This window comes from Balaenoptera borealis (genome assembly GCF_965194805.1).
Source record: "Balaenoptera borealis genome assembly, chromosome: 8".
In the NCBI taxonomy this organism is placed as follows: Eukaryota; Metazoa; Chordata; class Mammalia; order Artiodactyla; family Balaenopteridae; genus Balaenoptera; species Balaenoptera borealis.
Window position 1 is genome coordinate 72,687,076 of NC_138865.1, and position 20,137 is coordinate 72,707,212.

The 20,137-nt window shown below is 42.3% G+C and overlaps 1 protein-coding gene across 5 annotated transcripts in view; it reads left to right on the forward strand.

The window, feature by feature from the left end:
• Positions 1-11,210, forward strand: part of TJP2 (tight junction protein 2) — a 132,331-nt gene extending 121,121 nt beyond the window's left edge. For 4 of the 5 annotated variants that reach the window (XM_082403643.1, XM_082403642.1, XM_082403645.1 and 1 more), the window contains 6 exons: positions 2,998-3,098; positions 4,322-4,534; positions 5,704-5,814; positions 7,012-7,341; positions 9,152-9,237; positions 10,275-11,210. In XM_082403643.1, the coding sequence (XP_082259769.1) occupies positions 2,998-3,098; positions 4,322-4,534; positions 5,704-5,814; positions 7,012-7,341; positions 9,152-9,237; positions 10,275-10,440 (1,007 nt within the window). In that variant the 3' untranslated portion in view covers positions 10,441-11,210. The remainder of the gene's footprint in view (positions 1-2,997; positions 3,099-4,321; positions 4,535-5,703; positions 5,815-7,011; positions 7,342-9,151; positions 9,238-10,274) is intronic. The other variant, XM_082403644.1, reaches the window with a different exon arrangement.
• Positions 11,211-20,137: the final 8,927 nt, after the last annotated feature.

Genomic DNA, 20,137 nt, shown 5'->3' on the forward strand with positions numbered 1-20,137 from the left:
CTTAAACTGTACAATTTAGTAGTTTTTGGTATATTCAGAGATGTATAGCCCTCAGCTCCATCAATTTTAGAACTTTTCCATCACCCAGAAGAGAAACTTCATACCCATTGCAGTCACTCCCGATTTCTCCCCACCCCTCCAGCCTCACGTGTCACCTTTTGCTGTTGCTCTCCGTGCTCCCCAACCTCCTTGGGTGGAGAAGGAGAAGGAGCACCGAGTGCACTCATGCGGGGGCTGGGAAGGGACGCCCGTAGAATCCCAGGACTCCCAGCCGAGATGGAGGCTGAGTGAAGCTCCTTTCAGTATTTCACTTTCTGGCGTTCTATCCAAGGGAACATGGGTCTAGTCCAGCGGTTGGGAACAACAGGGATTAACCAGTATTGCTTGTAGTCAAAGAATCTGAAAAAGTTAAGGAGCACAAGCCAATAGTGAACCAAAGGAACTTGATTCCAAGTGAAGGTAAGCATCATAGCTGTGCACCCACCTGTTAAAGAGAGGTCACGTGCATGAGTTGGATGTTACCAACTTAGTTGGAAATTACCTTTTTATGGGGCTTAGGAAAGTAGTTACTGTGAAGGTCTTTTTTTTTTTTTCATATACTTGACTCAGTGTGGGTTCAATAAGAGGTTTCTGACTTTTTTCATTTTATCAGGGGGCATGAACATATTTTCTGCGTTTCACAAATGCCCCTTTTAACTTTAGGTTTTCCTCATGATAAATGCAAACTGTACTCATCTCAGACAGCTCCAACATAAAGCTTTAAAAGGCAGCTGAATGTTCTGTATACACTTAGTGCAAATCACTCATTTTGTCTATAGGGTGCCCGATCTCACTTCTGTTACCAAGAGGACAATAATCTTTTTAAAATACCATGATAAGGATACAAAAGTCCAAGGAATCAAGGTTAATTTTCCTTGAGTTGTCCAAGGTATCAGTTTATTCTAATGCTGTAAATAATTAATAACCAAGGAAACTGTAAGCTCATTCAGGATTTTCCAAGGTCAGTGTTAGGACGCTTTAAATGAAAGAACGCTATACGTTACTAGGAAGAAAACCTGAAGCATAATTGCTTATGAAATTTGCTTACTGGTTCTTTTTGGCTCTTTACAAAGAATTATGCAGACTTCAGGATAGGTGGGACAGGCTGCCAAACAACTTTTATCAACAAGTTCCAATTTTCTTTTGGGTGCCACATAATGCAATACCCCTTAGTAACAGGCCATGGTGGTATAGTTTTTAAAAATCCTAATTTACCTTCAGTTTGTTCATTTTAGGCCCAATTTTGATCATCTGGTTTATCCCCATTAGGTCCATAAATATATATTGCTGAAGAACGAATCACATGTGTTTTACTTGGTTGGTATTTTATACCGGTGCTCTAAATTCATGTTTGTCATGCCGTGGCTAAGACCATAGACTCTAAAAGCAAACTTCTGAGTTTGCATCCAGGCTTTTCCACTGGCTTGGTGCGAGGCCTTGGGCTAGTTACTTTCACTACTGTGCTTCAGTTTCTCACCTGTAAAACAGGGATGATAGCAATACCCACCTTGTGAGGTTTGTTTAAGCATGAAATGAGCTAATCCGTGTAAGGTATTTGGAAAGCTGCTTGGCCAGTCATAGTAAGTGCCATTACATAAGATATACTTTGTTCTGAATAGAAAATGTATGTTCCGTAAATACACACCTGTACAGTTTGGCTAATCTATGTCTGTATTCTAAAATGTTTAATCCTATCAAAATGATATTCATTTAAATGTTATCTTTAGTTTTTTATTGGAGATAACATGTACCTTGGTATATGTTTTTCTCACTTATAATGTTCCTGTCTATGTATTGATCTTTAAAATACAGCACATTTATATTTGGTTCAGATGTGTTATCTTTGCCCCTGAAAACACACTGTTTAAAAACATATTTGGGAGTTTCCTGGTAGTCTAGTGGTTAGTATTTGGCGCTTTCACTGCCGTGGCCTGGCTTCAGTCCCTGGTTGGGGAACTGAGATCCCGCAAGCTGTATGGCGTGGCCAAAATAAAAACAACAAATTTTTTAAAGGTAGCTTTTCTGAAAAATAGACATTCTTTAAAGAAATTAATCCGTTTTTAGCTTTATAACATCCACCTGTAATGTAAACTCCAACAGCCAGATGGTAATAGGTTTTTTTAAAATATAAATTTGTTTATTTTATTTATTTTTATTTTTGGCTGTGTTGTATCTTCGTTGCTGTGCACGGGCTTTCTCTAGTTGCGGCGTGCGAGGCCTACTCTTCATTGCGGTACGCGGGCTTCTCATTGCGGTGGCTTCTCTTGTTGTGGAGCACGGGCTCTAGGCGCGTGGGCTTCAGTAGTTGTGGCACACAGGCTTAGTTGCTCCGTGGCATGTGGGATCTTCCTGGACCAGAGCTCGAACCCGTGTCCCCCTGCATTGGCAGGAGGATTCTTAACCACTGTGCCACCAGGGAAGCCCCAAGATGGCAATAGTTTTAATTGCATTCGACTAAAGGGATTTAGTGTTCAAATATTTGTAAACACTTTCTCTTTCATCTGCCAAAGTTTTAACTTAAATATGAAAGTTAGGATAAATTATGTCCAATGGGATTTCTAATAAAAATTTCTCTGGGGGCTTCCCTGGTGGTGCAGTGGTCGAGAATCTGCCTGCTAATGCAGGGGACACGGGTTCGAGCCCTGGTCTGGGAAGATCCCACATGCCGCGGAGCAGCTGGGCCCGTGAGCCACGACTACTGAGCCTGCGCGTCTGGAGCCTGTGCTCCGCAACAAGAGAGGCCGCGATAGTGAGAGGCCCGCGCACCGTGATGAAGAGTGGCCCCCGCTTGCCGCAACTAGAGAGAGCCCTCGCACAGAAACAAAGACCCAACACAGCCAAAAATAAATTAATTAATTAATTAATTTTTTAAAAAACCCCACAAAAACAAAAAAACTGTTTAAAAAAAAAAAATTTCTCTGGAAATTGAGGCACACCTTTTGGTTTGCATTTCTATAGCTACAATCAACCTAAATTCAGCCAACAATAGCTGGTTTGGCAGCCTGAAGGACACGATTCAGCATCAGCAAGGAGAAGCAGTTTGGGTCTCCGAAGGAAAGGTATGTGGCACAGATACTCCGCTATGAGGTGAGAGTCTGCGTTCTGAGTTTTTTCTCCAGAGGGTAGTGAATGTAGTAAAACCATGCCCATTTCAAGTGATCCCAACACGTGCATCAGTAGTTCGAAAATTTATAAATTATCTGAAAAAGTAATAAAATGAAGGGACTTTTACAAGAAAAGCAGAATGGGATATATGCAGCCCTACATTCACTTCCCTTTTGCTTTTAACGTAGTAACTAGTGTTTTGTTCCAAGCACACTAATCAGAGCTTACAAGACCTTGTGTTGAGCTCCACAGCTTATTACAAAGGACTTGGGAAACCCAGAGTAGAGAGGTGAGGCTGAGCTATGTGGAGAACATGGTTAAAAATTAATAGAAAGAAGAAAAGCAAATGGAGTTTGAATCATTGGCTTAGAAAGAAGTTTGGCAGAGAATGTGTCCTAGGGATTTGAGTAGGTGATGAGAGAGCATTGGGTACTTGTATAGGCGCCTAACCTTGGCTCGCATCTCATCTGTGGAGGCAGTTTACACACAGCCCTACTTCAGGGAGGAAGCAAAGAAACTATAGAATTCCCTGTGGTTCTAGGAGCCTTTGGTGCTGGTATTCTGTGGTCCAGATGAATTGAGGTAGTTTGTGAGACGGTAGAGGTACGATTTTTGTTGCGGAAGTGCCTCCATTACCGATTAGATGGTTGAGCCTACTCTTGCCCTTTAGGAACTGCGTGTTTAGTCAGAGTGTCTAGTAGCGTCTACTGAGTGCTTATACCCACTATGGCTTTGTGCTAGCCTCTGTGGTGAGAACAAGTTGAACAGGACATAGCTTCTGCCCTCAAGGATTTGAGAATCTCATGGATGAGCGGAGAGGTGCGCAGCTCAAGGCAGCGTGCACTATTGCTAGGAGACAAATACAACAGAGACAGCTGGAGGAGGGCCAAATTCTGGAGGAAAAGTGCAACAATCTGAGGAAGGCCTGGCTCAGTAGTGGTATATAGGATGGATGGTGGCAAGGAGAGATAGGGCGGAGGGTTTCTAATCTGAGTCTCTGCACAAAAATTAACATAGTAATTTAAAGCCAAGTGATTTCAGGAATATGAAGGTGGCTTCCCTTTCTAGAACAAGTCAAGGTTTCAGTCACTTGGCTGTGCCCTTGGGAATTTTCTTGAGTCCTCACTCCCAGGAGCCATGTCAGATCCCACTGACCCTCCAAAACAAATTCCTCTAGATGGAAGGGATGGATGATGACCCCGAAGACCGCATGTCCTACTTAACCGCCATGGGCGCGGACTATCTGAGTTGCGACAGCCGCCTCATCAGTGACTTTGAAGACACCGACGGCGAAGGAGGTGCCTACACTGACAATGAGCTGGACGAGCCGGCTGAGGAGCCGCTGGTGTCTGCCATCACCCGCTCCTCGGAGCCGGTGCAGCACGAGGAGGTGAGGCGAGGAGGCCATGGGCTGCCCGGCCCTGGGCAGGAAAAGGAGGTTCTGGCGTTTCACTTGAATTCCTCTGGCCAGCTGTTTATTCAGGGTGCTGTGGCAGGTATTCCTAAGGGTTGGAGCGGATGATGTCTAGGGAGCCTCTCGTTCCAAGCCAATGCCTGTATGGTTGCGGACGTGGTCCATGGGGGAGTGGGACAGGAGCTAAGTGCTGGGAGAGCTTGAGTGATCAGCACTCATCACACAGATGCTGTCGGGCATGACGTCATGATATCGGGCCAGCTGTCCAAATTACAAGTGGGACATTATTCTTAAATACAGTATTGGTGTATTTACTTGTAACCTTTGATTAGGTCTCTCTCTGTACTCTTAGGTATCCGTGCTTTTTCTTCTCCACCCTACCTTTAACCTTTCTAATCTTGCAAAAACTCCTGTTTCCCCATCAGTTTCCTTCTCTCTTGTATTTCAATTTTTTGATTGAGTTCACTGATTAATTATATGTCTGATCTCATGTACTATGCATCCACTGACCAGCGAATAGACAGCTTCTGTGATCCTAGGAATCACATTGCCAGCACTAAGGACCAGAGCGATTATTAGTTACACCTCAGAGAACATTGGGATAATTACCTTTGTAGACAAGACTCTCCATATATTTGGATAATTAATACTGTGGACTTCTCTTTAGCAGTTTAGCTCATTTCAATGAATGATTTTATTCTTTACGAAGTATAAGTACCAAAACTACAAGTTGAAAGGAGGAACAACTCACCATGACAAATTAGTATATACTGCTGGACAAGTTGTAAAGAATAAATTAACTCATGAATGTCTGCAGATACAGCTGAGCTAATGCTTTAAAATGTTAACAGCTGTTAGTGACAAAAGAGATTTTAGACTTTAGGAAGACCTTTTGTTTTCATACTTTAAAGGGAGAGATGCAGCTAAGTTTTGGAAAAATATATCTTAAGCACTTGCTAATGGGAGAATATGCCTAGTATCTGCCTTTTCAGTAAAGAAGCACTGGGTCAGTAGCTCAACTTACGCAAGTTATGCACCTTAACGTCTGAATTCCCACAAGTTCGAAGAACTCCAGCAAAGCAGACCAGTGCTCTCTTCTTTCTGCTGGGATGTTCTTGTTATGAATGAACGTTTATGTCTTGTAGAGCATAAGGAAACCTAGCCCAGAGCCACGAGCTCAGATGAGGAGGGCTGCTAGCAGAGATCAACTTAGGGACAATAGCCCGCCCCCGGCATTCAAGCCAGAGCCGCCCAAGGTACGTGGCTGGGAAGCCCAGGATGGGAAGGAGAAGGAAGCACATGCCCCTGGAGCTCCTCGCATAGCCAGGGAGGAGCACGCACAATAATATGGCATTGGATTCTGGTTTTGACTCACCAGGTTCTCTATTAGAGCCTATCTTTTGGCCTTTTGGGTGAAACCAAAAATTAGGAAAAGGTGAAAAAGTAGAATGGAAAGGCAGTTTTAGAAGAGTGTATAATTTTAGGACTATTAGTGTTTGTTTCCTTTTGTTTTATTTGTTTGTTTATTTATGTAGAAAGAATAAAAGTTTGATAAATACTGCATGCCCAGAATCACCTGTCTTAGAATCTGTTTTTCTTCTTCTGTCCAATTAAATTTTTCTGTGCACAATCTGATTTAGATGCACCTGAAAAATCCTTCCTGGTGAGTTGCTAAAGAAAACAATCACCACCATTGTTGACAATGCGTCTCATTATGAGGACCATTTAATTTCTTTTTTAAATAAACCATTGTCCAGAACAGAATCAATGTGAGGACACATGGGCGTATGTCATACGATGCTTTACCCCTCTCTGAATCAAAGCTATGACTATAGGCTTTTCCTTATAACCCAATAAAATTTCTCTCTCTAACTCAATACTTTAGATAAGAAGAAAGTAATAATTGATTGAGCTTTCAGAAGTAATTGGTGACCTCCTAAAATAGATCAGTGAAAATTGACAAGCAGGCCTAGGATGGAAGTATGAAGAAAAAGTGGCCATCAGCGTGATATGCTCCCTCCCTGCTCCCCACCCCAGTCTCCTGCACCTCTGGCTGGACCTCCGGGCCAGGGCACGCACCCTCGGTGTGGTGTGAACTCAGGAGCCACTATTCCATCCTGAAGCCTGACTTGTTCTGAGGTCTTCTCCAAAATTCTGATCTCCTCTAGTACAAAGTGAGGTCTGATCCACCTCTAGCACTTGCGGGCCTCCTAGCACGTCCCCAGCACCCTCTTGCTTTCCTGAGCACTTAATTCTCTTCTGTAGGGAGTGAGGTAGGGCTCCGGATGCCAGATCAGTGGCCGTGTGCCTTGCCGTATTTGATTCCTTGTCGGAATGGAATTTGTTGACCACCTTTGGAAACTGATCAGGAAATGGAGTGTATTAAATCACTAATAGAGATTTGAAAATAAACCGAAAGCTCACCGTTAAAACTATGTCATTGCTCTCTGCAGGTCAAAACCCAAAACAAAGAAGAATCCATTGACTTCTCTAGATCCTATGAATACAAGTCAAACCCCTCAGCTGTTGCCAGTGATGAAATTCCCGGGACATCTACCAAAGGATGTCCACCTCCTATTGCAGCAAAACCCACCTTTGGACGGCCTATACTGAAGCCCTTCACTCCCGTCCCTCCCCCAGAGAGTGAGGAGGTGGGAGAGGGCAGTGAGGAGCACGACAGCGCCCCCAAGTCTGTCCTGGGCAAAGTAAAAATATTTGAGAAGATGGATCACAAGGCGAGATTACAGAGAATGCAAGAGCTCCAAGAAGCGCAGAATGCAAGGGTAATTCTTTTTCAACCACTAGGTCATCTTAGCATGTCATCAGTAAGAACTTTAAAGAAGTTTCATTGCAGTATAATGATTTGCAGTCCTTTTGCCCCTGCCACAAACATGAAAGGATGTTCACACGCGTGATACAAAGGCACATCCTGTATGTGTGTCATTTCCAGATGGCCAGCTATCAGTGCATCCCTTGTTCTTCCAGTCAAGAAAACCTAACATTGTAGGCGAACAGGATTCTGCCCTTCATACTTCAGAACTTTATATCAGGTTCTAGAATGGGGAAGTGTGACAAGAGAATCAGTGGCCTCTTTGAAATGGTTTTTTGTTAAAACAGTTGATAACTAAGTTTAATTTGCTCCCAGATTTGCCATAGAAACTGTGCACACCTTGGGTGCTAAAACTGAAAGGCCCGTAGATTGTCCTTTTTGATACTCTTTGAATTTTTGTGCCATGTGCACAAAAGCCTTTCAGAAGCCAGAGAAAAATTTAAGCATATTCTGCCCAGTGGTTATGGGAGTTTTTTTCATTTATGTTTGTCACAACAGTGGCAGTGCTTCTGAGCCTTTTTCTGGTTTTCTTTTTTGTTTTTTTGGTGGCGGGGGCGGGAGAAGGAAGGATTTATTACTCACTGTAAGTAAGGAGAACACTGGGGATCTTTTCTCACAGTAGCGTCTCCCAAGCTGCAAAACTGGGGAGGTTTTAAACTAAGGGTACGTGCATATTCATCAGGGGGCTTGAGCAGAGAATTCAGCATAGAATTGGGGCAGAGCTTGACAGAGTCCAAGCTTTAGCTGATTGAAGTCAGGAGGGTCAACATCATCATTCCATCCTCCACCTGGCTGGGGGCCTTAGTTCCTGGTGTCAAGACTTACTGAAGCTCATTTTTTTTTTTTTTTTAACATCTTTATTGGAGTATAATTGCTTTACAATGGTGTGTTAGTTTCTGCTGTACAGCAAAGTGAATCAGCTATACATACACATATATCCCCGTATCTCCTCCCTCTTGAGTCTCCCTCTCACCCTCCCTATCCCACCCCTCGAGGTGGTCACAAAGCACCAAGCGGGAAGCTCAGGTTGTTTATGTCTCATCTCAGAAAGAATTCAGTGAGAGATAAAGTGATAGATAAGAAGTGGATTTATTTAGAGATACACATTCCATAGACAGGACACTGTTCATCTCAACAGGCAAGAGTGGCCCTGGGAGAAAACACTCCACAGAGAGAGTGTGGGCCATCTCAGAAGGCAAGAGGCCTCTTTTTTCTTTTCTTTCTTCCTTTTTTTTTTTGGTGGTAAAATATACATAAAACTTACCATTTTAACTATTTGTAAGTGTTCAGGGCATTCAGTATATTCACATTGCTGTGAACCACCTCCACCATCCATCTCCAGAACTTTGTCATCCTCCCCAGCTGAAGCTCTGTGTATGTCAATATTAATGACCCCCATCACCTCCTGCCCCAGTCCCTTAACCACCATTCTACTGTCTGTCTACATGAATTTGACAGCTTAGGAGCCTCATATAAGTGGAATCATACAGTATTTGTCTTTATGTGACTGGCTTATTTCACTTAGCATAGCGTCCTGAAGGTTCAACCATATTGTAGCATGCAGCAGAATTTCATTAGTTTTAAACATTTTTCCTATTTGACATATACCACTAGGCATCACATACAACCCTGGAAACTAGAGATTTGCTTCTATTTTTCCTCTTCTCCTTGAAATGGGATTGGAAAATGGAACCAGCAGGAAATGAGCAAGCTGACTGTCTAGTCATTCATCCCTTCCCTCTTTTTTTTCTTAATCACCACAGATTGAAATTGCTCAGAAGCATCCTGATATCTATGCAGTTCCAATCAAAACACACAAGCCGGAGCCCGGCCCGCCCCAGTACACAAGGTAAGAGCTGCTCGGAAGGTATAGGTCTAAAAAAGGGGCTTGTCTAGGACTTGGATGCCTAAGAAAGAATTTTTTTCACCTACATTTCGAAGTAACAAGAAGGTTTTTCTTTTTTTTCCTGGTCAACTGCTTATTCAGTCAAATTTAATTGTAAAGATCATAGAGTCAAAATTTTATGGTAGTGTTGATTGTGTGCTAAAACTGACACAGTGTAATCATTGACATTCCAAGTCAGTCCCATTAGACCCATTGGAGCACAGATGTGTTAAATTATGTTAGGATAGCACATGAGCAAAATTCCTGCGGCTTAGATGCCAATTGTTTCATTGCTAATATTTTCTAGCTCTTAGCCAAGCTCCTTAATTCCTTTGCGTCGCCTAGCAAAGTCAGGCCACTTGTGCTGAGCTGTGGTCTGAACGGAAGATGACATCAATCGACCGGTGTTGGTAAGATGCTTTATGTTTAAAGTGCTACATAAGCACTAGTAATTATCACAGTGTCTTCCTGTTGAGATTTTACGCTGGATCATTTCCTGCTTCTGAGAATAGGAAACAAAAGAAAAAAATCACGTTTTCTTGCAGCCATTCTGACTGGAAACTAGAGTCTAGTTTTAACGCAACAGAAAACTAGAGGCAAATTTCTTCTTTACCAGTTGAACTGTGGCACAGCCTACCAGGTGGCCCCTGGCAACAGAGGGGATTTGGTATAATTGACTGAAACTGGCAAAGAACTTGCTCTGCTTGTGAGCTTTTAGCCAGTGAGCTTAGGAAGGCACCCACATCCGGCTGGAGAGTTCTTAGGTCAGGGAGCGTGTGGCTGGCTTCCCCACTCGCTGCTCAAGTGGGCATTGGCCTTGACCTGTTATTCCCGTCCTCACTCCTACCACTCTGGGAACCTGGAGCCGGGCCAGGAGTGCCCTGGTTTGACAGCAGAGTGCGACTCAGGTGAGCCAGCCATCCTGGGCAGTTGACCACTGCATGCATCACGGGCGGGGAGGCCCGAGCTTTCGGCTTCATGTAACCCTCTCACTTTGTTAGTTCCAGGGCCCCCGAGCCGCAGAAAGGTCCTGCCAGACTTTATCAGGATCCCAGAGGAAGTTATGGCAGTGACGCCGAGGAGGAAGAATACCGGCAGCAGCTGTCGGAACACTCAAAACGCAGTTATTACGGCCAGCATTCCCAATACCGGGACACGGAATTATAGATGCCCGAGGATTGACTCTGGTGCGCCCCGCTGCCGCCCCCTCAGAGCAGCATTCCCACCAACCGTGGGAGGATGGTTCTTTGCAGTTTTGATGCACTGTGGAGATGTAGGGGCACTTCCTGGGGAGCCCAGGGGACTGAGTCTGGGGAGCTTATGGCTTTTGGCTCAGAATTCAGAGAAACACTACCGTCTGATACTGTTACCTGCTTCAGTGGACCAAAATCTGTATTAATTCTGTTTGCGTATTTTTAACATATATATTAAGAAATGATAACTATTTTTCCTCATTAATAGCTGCCTTCCAGGACCGTTTCAATGAGAGACAGAATGTGAAAAAAATAAATAAAAATACTGTCTGACTCAAACTGAATTCAAAGAAGTATTTTATTACAACTATGTAAGTGCCTTTAATGAGAAGTGTCTTAAATTTTCTTCTTTTGAAGCTTTATGCAAAGCCATAATGGACTAAAACATTTTGACTAAATTTTTATACCAGTTTAAGAGCTATGGTTTTCTCCGCACTGTGTCATCTTTTCAAGACATTTGTCTTTGTAATATTTTCCATAAATTCTGACTGTATATATAATAGCTATACTTGGTAGTTTGGCTACCAGTGCTAAATAGCTTGAAGACCAAGAAGTATTTTGTCTGTCTGTTTAAAACCACGTGTTCCACGAAAGCAGATACTTGAGAAAAACACATTCCCAAAAGTGTGTGTATTGACTGCAGTCAGTTTTATAATTTAATAAAAAGGAGGACATTGTAATCAAGGTGCTTTGTGGTGGATTTCTACACTACTTCCTACTTTGAAGTGCAGCTTTTATTTCAATTACTGATCATAAAAGTGAGGACATTGCTCATCGCTGAACATTGGAAAATAGAGACATATGAAAAAGAAAATAAAAATTACTTATAACCCCATCCCTCAGATAATTTTGGTGCATTTCCTCCGATTATATATTTGTGGATGTCCATGTGTGTAATAGCTGAGTGTACACTGTGCAGTTCTCTTTCCTACTTTTTCTGTTTGAGCGTTTCAGGTAGGTAAAACTCACGCAACATCATTGCTAATAACTGCAGAATAATAATATATGCCGTGACCGCTGCTGCTTAAGTAGATAGTTCTGCTAGTGTTGGCCGTTTGGATTATTTCCTATTTTTTGCTTCTTTTTACATGAGATGCACCTTTTTATATATAATCCATTTTTGTATATCAGTGATCAGCATTCCAGTCCTCTTCTGTAGGTAGGTACTCAGAAATGGAATTACTGAGTAAAAGCAGAGGAACATTTTTAAGACTCTTGATGTTTACTGCCAAATTGCTTCCTAGAAAAGTTGCATCAGTTTATACTCCTGCATTCACTCTTAAAGGCTAAAATATGTTTAGAATTTTAAAAAAACAGCCTAGGAATTTAGGTTTGTGTGAATCAAAAGTACCCTGAATTTAGGAAAGGAGAAAAATCTTGGTTCCATTAAGGGCTTTTTGTAATATGAATTCACACAAAGATGATAAGCGTGTGTTTAGCAGAGTTGGTAATTCAGCTTACTCATAACTGAGTTACATTATACATTTATCCTTGTTTGTATCTGTCAATTTGGTGCTGTAATTTATAAACCATTCAGTGCAGTACCTTGAATTGAACAGGCTTCAAGGCACAGACTCAGATCTGCGTATTTCATAAATAAAAGCCACCTTTTGTGGATGGAAAAAAAAAAAACAGGTTAAATATATGATGGTTTAGTTTCCTTGTGTTCTTTAAATGCAGGAATGAGCCCTTTTGCAAACTCAAGGAAGGGAGGAGAGGAAGCTTTTGATCAGGAGCTGGGCTGTCATCTGGCTCCAGCACTGTTTTGTGATGTATGAGGTGGTGCAGGCAGGAAGGAAGGACCTCTGTTCCCTAGAATGTCCCAGTGGTGCCCCGTGGACCACCAGTGTCTGCCCCACACCTTTTTAGTTCATTTTCAGCTTTGTCCTAGGGAGGATTTAAGGCTGCCTACAATATGTGTGGAGTATAAGGAAGAAAAAATGGTGCTGGGCAAATGAGGAAAGAGGGAAGAATATCAGAATAGGAAGGACAAACATGAGTGAGCATGGTGTTCACTCTACATGGAGGAAGGGGGGGAGTTGTCCCAGAATCCTCTCATCTCCCGCATTCTTCTTATTCTGTGGTGTCTCATTTTGCCTCATGCAATCATGACCACTTACTTGCAAGGAGGATTTTGGAGGTGCATTTCTTACTGTGTTTTTCTTTGTAGGGCAGTAGCATAATTCTTAGGGCCATTCAGTAAATGTTCTGGAGAAAGCACCTAGAACTGCAGTGTAGAAACATCGCTCTGACTTCTGATCTAATCCAGAGAGCAATTCTAGAGCCTTCAGGGCCATTCCCTCTCAAATAGCAGCACGACATGCATGAAGCCCCAAGGAAAATGCGGTATCCATCTTTCTGCAAAATCCATTGTACTCAGAGTGGGTGGTGGGTGTTTAAAACACAGGGTAGATCATGCAGTAGCGTGCAAACCTCACATGAATTTGTGGGATAAAACGGGGGACTTAAGTTTCGTACCCTCAGCAGGCCTCTTTGGGGCACCTTCTACCCTCCAACCTGAGACTCCCCGAGTCTGCATGGTAGTCCTGCTTCATGAGCGGCGTGTTCAGCCTCTGCTGGTTAGAGAAGTGCAGCATAACCTTCTATCCATCCCTGACTTTACTGCTTCTGTCAACCACGCTTTTGTCTGGTGAAGGAAACAGCAGTAGTTGCGGGGTGGAGGCTGGGGGAGATGGCAATTTGGGTAGCAGACCCCAAGATCAGGTTTTGAGTTCAAGTAGTTGGTTTGGGAAATACAAGGAAACTCTACAATGGGAGACCAGAACTTAATCCCCCCCGGAAATGCTGGTGAATGGTATGAAACACGTGCCTCAGAGTTTTCCCACCCAAATTGGGGGCAGGGGCTGGGCTGTTTGTTCACCAGCTGGCTTCAGACTTTGACTGAGGGCTGCTCAGTGCAAGTATGCTTGCTTTTTTTTTTTTAACATCTTTATTGGAGTATAATTGCTTTACAATGGTGTGTTAGTTTCTGCTTTATAACAAAGTGAATCAGTTATACATATACATATATTCCCATATCTCTTCCCTGTTGCGTCTCCCTCCCGCCCACCCTCCCTATCCCACCCCTCTAGGTGGTCACATAGCACCGAGCTGATCTCCCTGTGCTATGCGGCTGCTTCCCACTAGCTATCTACTTTACGTTTGGTAGTGTATATATGTCCATGCCACTCTCTCACTTTGTCCCAGCTTACCTTTCCTCCTCCCCATGTCCTCAAGTCCATTCTCTAGTAGGTCTATGTCTTTATTCCTGTCTTGCCCCTAGGTTCTTCATGACCTTTTTTTTTTTTTTTTTTTAGATTCCATATATATGTGTTAGCATACGGTATTTGTTTTTCTCTTTCTGACTTACTTCACTCTGTATGACAGACTCTAGGTCCATCCACCTCACTACAAATAACTCAATTTCGTTTCTTTTTATGGCTGAGTAATATTCCATTGTGTATAAGTGCCACATCTTCTTTATCCATTCATCTGTTGATGGACACTTAGGTTGCTTCCATGTCCTGGCTATTGTAAATATCAGGGTGTCCTGACCCTCCTCCCTCTCCTTACCCCTCCCCCCGCTTCAGGCAAAGGAATGCGGAGAAATGCAGAGGCAGGCGGTTGACAGGCTGGAGTATGCAGCGGTACAAATCCTGAGGAGCCCTGACTGCTTGTAACGTGATGATTGTTGGGCTATGAATCTACTGAGCCCTCCAAGGCGAGGGAGTTTTTCTGTCTAGTGTCTTAGAATGGGCTTGGAGAACATGAGACCAAGGGAACTATTCGCTAGGGAGAGTGGAGGGGGAAAGCCTACGTACCTGTATTAGTCAGGGTTCTCCAGAGAAACACAACCAGCAGGATGTGTGTGTACAAATAGAGATTTATTTTAAGGAATTGGCTTATACCACTAGGGAGGCTTGGTAAATCCTAGATCGGCAGACTAGAGGCCCAGGGAAGACTTGTAGTCTGAGTGCAAAGGCGATGGCCTACTGGCAGAATTCCTTCTTGCTCAGGGAAGATCAGTTGTTCTATATTCAGGCCTTTAACTGACTGGATGAGGCCTGCCCACATTATGAAGGACAGGCTGCTTTACTCAAAATCCACTGATTTGAATGTTAATCTCATCCCCCAAACACACTCACAGAAACATCCGGAATAACCTTTGACCAAATAATCTGGCCACCATAGCTCAGCCAAGTAGACACAAAATTAATCATCTCGGTATCCTTACAGGCTACCCCTGCAGCTGTACTTCTTGCCCAGTGTTAAAGCATGAGTGAATGAATGAACAAATGAACGAATGACTGAATGGACCAAAAGAAGGAAAATTACATATATTTACACAACTTTATAGATTTTATATAATATTTATATAATCACATATGCATATATTATATATGTACGTGTATTTTGTTTTAAATAAAGAAGAGTTAATATTTTAATGAGTAGAAAAGCCCTAAAAATTAAGAGATAACAGAGAATTCCCTGGTGGTCCAGTAGTTAGGACTCAGCACTTTCACTGCCATGGCCTGGGAGCAATCCCTGGCTGGGGAACTAAGATCCTGCAAGTTGTGCGGCACGGCCAAAAAAAAAAAAAAAAAAAAATTATGAGAAACAAAATGAATAAAAAGGATTCAAATAATAGAGTTGAGAAGTCCCAATAAAAAAATAGTTGACATTTAAAAATAATATGTACTGGGCTTCCCTGGTGGCGCAGTGGTTAAGAATCTGCTTGCCAATGTAGGGGACATGGGTTCTAGCCCTGGTCCGGGAAGATCCCACATGCCGCAGAGCAACTAAGCCCGTGTGCCACAACTACTGAGCCTGTGCTCCAGAGCCCACGAGCCACAACTACTGAGCCCACATGCCACAACTACTGAGCCCGTGCACCTAGAGCCCGTGCTCAACAAGAGAAGCCACTGCAATGAGAAGCCCACGCACCACAACGAAGAGTAGCCCCTGCTCAACGCAACTAGAGAAAGCCTGTGTGCAGCAACGAAGACCCAACTCAGCCAAAAATAAGTAAATAAATAAATTTATTTTTAAAATTAAATAAATAATAAGTAGTGAAATGAGATTTAAAATAAAAGGCTCAATGGCAATTCAAATATATGTGTGTAAATAGGGAGATAAATACAACCCATTGCCATCCTACCTTGTATTTTACTTTTTTAATTTTTAAATTTTTTTATTATTATTTTTTTGGTCATGTCACGTGGCATGTGGGATCTTAGTTCCCCAACCAGGGGTGGAACCCGCGCCCCCTGCAGTGGAAGTGCGGAGTCTTAACCACTGGACCGCCAGGGAAGGCCCCCTGCCTTTTATTTAAATCATGCCTATAAGTACATAGGTATAAAATTGGCACAATCTACATTCCCCAAACTAGTGGTTGCAATGGCAGTATAGTATTTTGGTATTTATTTTGTGCAATAAAAAGTGAGATGTGGTTTCATTGCTTCTACATTGTCCTCAGATGCTATTCCTCCTCAGAGAGGGCCAGAGTCCAGTTTCCTCTGTCCTTCTGAGCTTAAGTCTCTCCAGGAAGGATGGTTGGGGAAAAGATATTGACTGATATAAATCATCCTGGGAGAGATGCGTTGACTTAATGAGAGTAGATCTGTCTCTGAGGACGAGAGAAGAGAGGATAAGAAAAAATGAGGGGGGGCTGGAGCTGGACTAGAAACTTCCCCAACCCCCTTTCTCCTCCTTCCCAAATCCCCCACTGAATGCTCTCTTTGCTTTCCACAACCCGATCCCCTCCCTCCGCCCCCGCCATTCTAAAATAACTCCATTATGGACTACTGTAAGTATAGGTGGACCAAAGAATCTGTGAGAAACAAATGGTGAATACACATAAACCTCATTAGAAGCCCAGGAAGAGGGAATTATAGCAAGATACTTTGGAAGGGTTTGAAAGAGCGGAGGGATGGATTCTGAATCTTTCTAAATGAATGCACCTTTGAGCCAAAATATAAATGACTCAAACTTAAGGCATTTTAAAATATCAAAATGATGTTTTATACCAATAAATAAACTGGCATTTTATTACTCAAAAATAGTATGATGGCCAGGATATAAAGTCAATTAATCCAGTCCCTTCCCCAAATCAAATGTTAGTTCCCCCCAGAGCTGGTTCCCTCATTATCCCTATCCTGCTGAGGCAGCCCATAGAGGTTATGAACTCAGATTCTGGAATCAAAATGGTTTTATGTTTAAACCCCGATTTTGTCAGGTATTAGCTTAGAACCTTGGGCAAGTTACTCAACTATCTTAAGCCTCCGTTTTTGCATTTATAAAATAGGGATAGAAAATTATAACACTGTGTCATGGGTTTTATGTGGCACTTTAATCAAATGATCTGCATAAAATGTTTGCAATAGTAGCTGGCACAAAATAAATGCTCAATAAAAGTAGCTAGTAATATAATTCTCAGTGGTTTTCCCATATCAGTTTAGAAATCTGAGTGGTGTCTGACTTTCTTACTCTTCATCCAAATGATGACCTACTTTATTCTACGTAAGAACTATTTTTAATTTGTCTCTCTGTCCCTTTTCCCACAGCCACTACCCTAGTTCAGCTGGTTGTAAATTCTCTAATCCTCCACTAGCTAACAGGCATAATCATCTTTCTAACATAGATCTGAGAATGTCTCCCTGCTGCTTAAAAAAACAGTGATGACGTCTCCTTGCCTAGAACGATGTTTACTTCTTTCATTTTTTTATTGAGATATAGTTGGCATACAACATTGCACAAGTTTATGGTGTATAACTTGTTGATTCGATACGCTTACATATTGCAATATAATTACCACCTGGGTGTTAGCTAACACCTCTATCATATTATATAATTATCATTTCTTTTTTGAGGTGAGAACAATTAAGATCTAGTCTCTTAGCAACAAAGTTTAATCGTTAATCATGGCATTCAGGTTTTCCTACTATTTGTCTCTGTCGAGTCTGTTCTTCACCCTTCTCTGTATCTATGTTCTTTGCCTTGTGACTTTACAATTCCTTCCTCTAAAGACTCAGAATGTATTTCCCCACCCCTTGGCTTTGGATTGACCATATGACTTGCTGTCCTGCACCTCTGCCATCCTATGCCAGGGAACTCTTCAGGCTACCTGCTGTGTCCCAGGCAGGGTGAGAGGGGTGTGGAGCAGAAACATTCTAACTGAGCGCAGCTTAGATCAGCAGATATATGAGAAATATTACACAAGTTTTGTGTTTAGCCACTGAGTTTGGGGTAGTTTGCTTTGTAACAATAGACCCCCAAATCCTTTTTCAGGTAACTTTCTCCTGCAAAGTCATGTATGTTCCAACTTCATAGGGGGACTTCTCCTCACTGCATTTCTTGAATTCTCTGCTGTTTCTTCTGCTGGGAATACCTTTCCCTTTTCTTCACTGTTTTTCAAAATCCTAGGTATTTTTCCAGGATTTTTCCAATCAGCTAATATATCATTCTCTGGCAGGCCTTCTCTGATGCCCCCAATCCAATTTAACACTGACTCCTTCAATAAGTTTCCATAGCCCTTCATCTATATTCTCTGATATTCTAGTTATCAATGTACAGAACTGCTCACCACTCACTTCTAAACTCCCTTAAAAGGAGTGTGTGTGTGTGTGTGTGTGTGTGTGTGTGTGTGTTATTCGTCTATGTATACTCTTCAGTGTCTTGCATATATTCCAGAAATGTTTGTTGGAAAATGGAATGAATGAATGAAGGGAGAAATAAATTAAATGCAGTGTCTGTGTTTTGTCACAAAAGCATGTCAGTGACATAAGATTTTCTAACATTGTGCCCAGTTTAAACTTCAACACTGATAGCTCTGATATAAACTGGAGAACTTTAGTAAAACAAGTTGAGAAAAACTATTAAGAACTTAGTTTGGCTAGCAAAAGACAGGCTAATATCGAAGTATAGTTTTCAAAAGGATAAAATTATGATTCTCATGCAAATATAAAATGAATCCTTGTCAAAGATTTTTTTCAGCCCATTACTTAATGAGGGAACCAATAAGATATTAAGACTGGTTTAAAGAACATCTGAGGAACTAGTTATAGATAAGCAATTAATTAAGCAATATTAGAATAAGAATTCAGAGTTAAATAAAAACTGGTTAATCCTACAGTATAGGAAATGATAACCTTTGTCTTTGTCTTTTCCACCAGGCAGAAATTATTTGCATCTCTACCAGACAAAAATCTACACATTAGCGTGTAATTTGACTCTGTCTGAGAACTTTGATCAATAGCTTTAGCCCTCATCAGTCACTATGTGAATTATTATGCTTCATAGTCACACAAAAAATATTTTGTAGATCCTTAGAAAGATTAGTTCTCTAAATTTGGATTATAGCAGGAATTTCGGTAAGCTAAGTCAATGAAAAATATTTATTGAGTGTCTCTGTGTGCAGATAAACACAGGCACTATGTACTGAATATGAACTATCCTCTGCCTTTCAGAGGTTTACATTGCAAATTACTTTATTTGCCTGAGAAATGCCTAAATTGATAATCTGATCTGTTCTTTGCAACAACGCTGCATAGTAAGAATGGCAGGTGTGGCTATGCCAGTTCTATAAGTAATCTATAACTTAGTTGTATAACTTGTTCAGAATCCTTCAGCTGATAAAACACATGTATAGTTTAGGTTCAAAACAAAGTTTTCTGCTTGTGAATCCAGTCTTCCAGTCTTTCTAGAGTCCCCTTCTATAAGATCTCTCAAAATAGTTTGTTGATCATGTTGTATTGTTTTCTATTTACAATTAAAATTTAAAAAGCACTTTGAAGCCGATTCTGCAAATTGCCAGAACCTATGGAACTAATCTAGTTCATAAACATGTTTTGTTTGGCCTGCACAGGGGGATGAAATTTTTTTTTTTTTTAATTTAAAAATCAGCAGATTTTACGTACAAGTCCAGATTGGGGGCTTTCCTTTTGAAAATGGTAGATGTGGCAGTTCTGGGCGCACATCTTTGCGTGGCAACCATAGGCTGGGGCTGGGTGTTTGCTGCCCCATATAGAACCCACCCAGGCTCATTTACTAATATGACCTTCATGACAGGTGAGGGCATTGAGTCTGCAACCCTCCCTTACCTCTTCCCTGCTTCCCTTCCCCACCCTGGATGCTGAGTGTGCAGCGTCCACGCACCTGCAAGGGATGCCGGTGTTCTTTTTTTTTTTTTTTTTTTTAATAGCTACTTTATTTATTTATTTATTTATTTATTTATGGCTGTGTTGGGTCTTCGTCTCTGTGCGAGGGCTTTCTCTAGTTGCGGCAAGCGGGGGCCACCCTTCATCGCGGTGCGCAGGCCTTTCACTATCGCGGCCCCTCCCGTTGCGGGGCACAGGCTCCAGACGCGCAGGCTCAGTAGTTGTGGCTCACGGGCCCAGCTGCTCCGCGGCATGTGGGATCTTCCCAGACCAGGGCTCGAACCCGTGTCCCCTGCATTAGCAGGCAGATTCTCAACCACTGCGCCACCAGGGAAGCCCGATGCCAGTGTTCTGAACGTGCAGAAGGAGCTCTGCTGCTCCCTGCCATGGTTTGCAACTTACTCTACAAGACGGGCCAGAAATTTCACCTGGCTCTAGAAAGAACTCATGAGTATA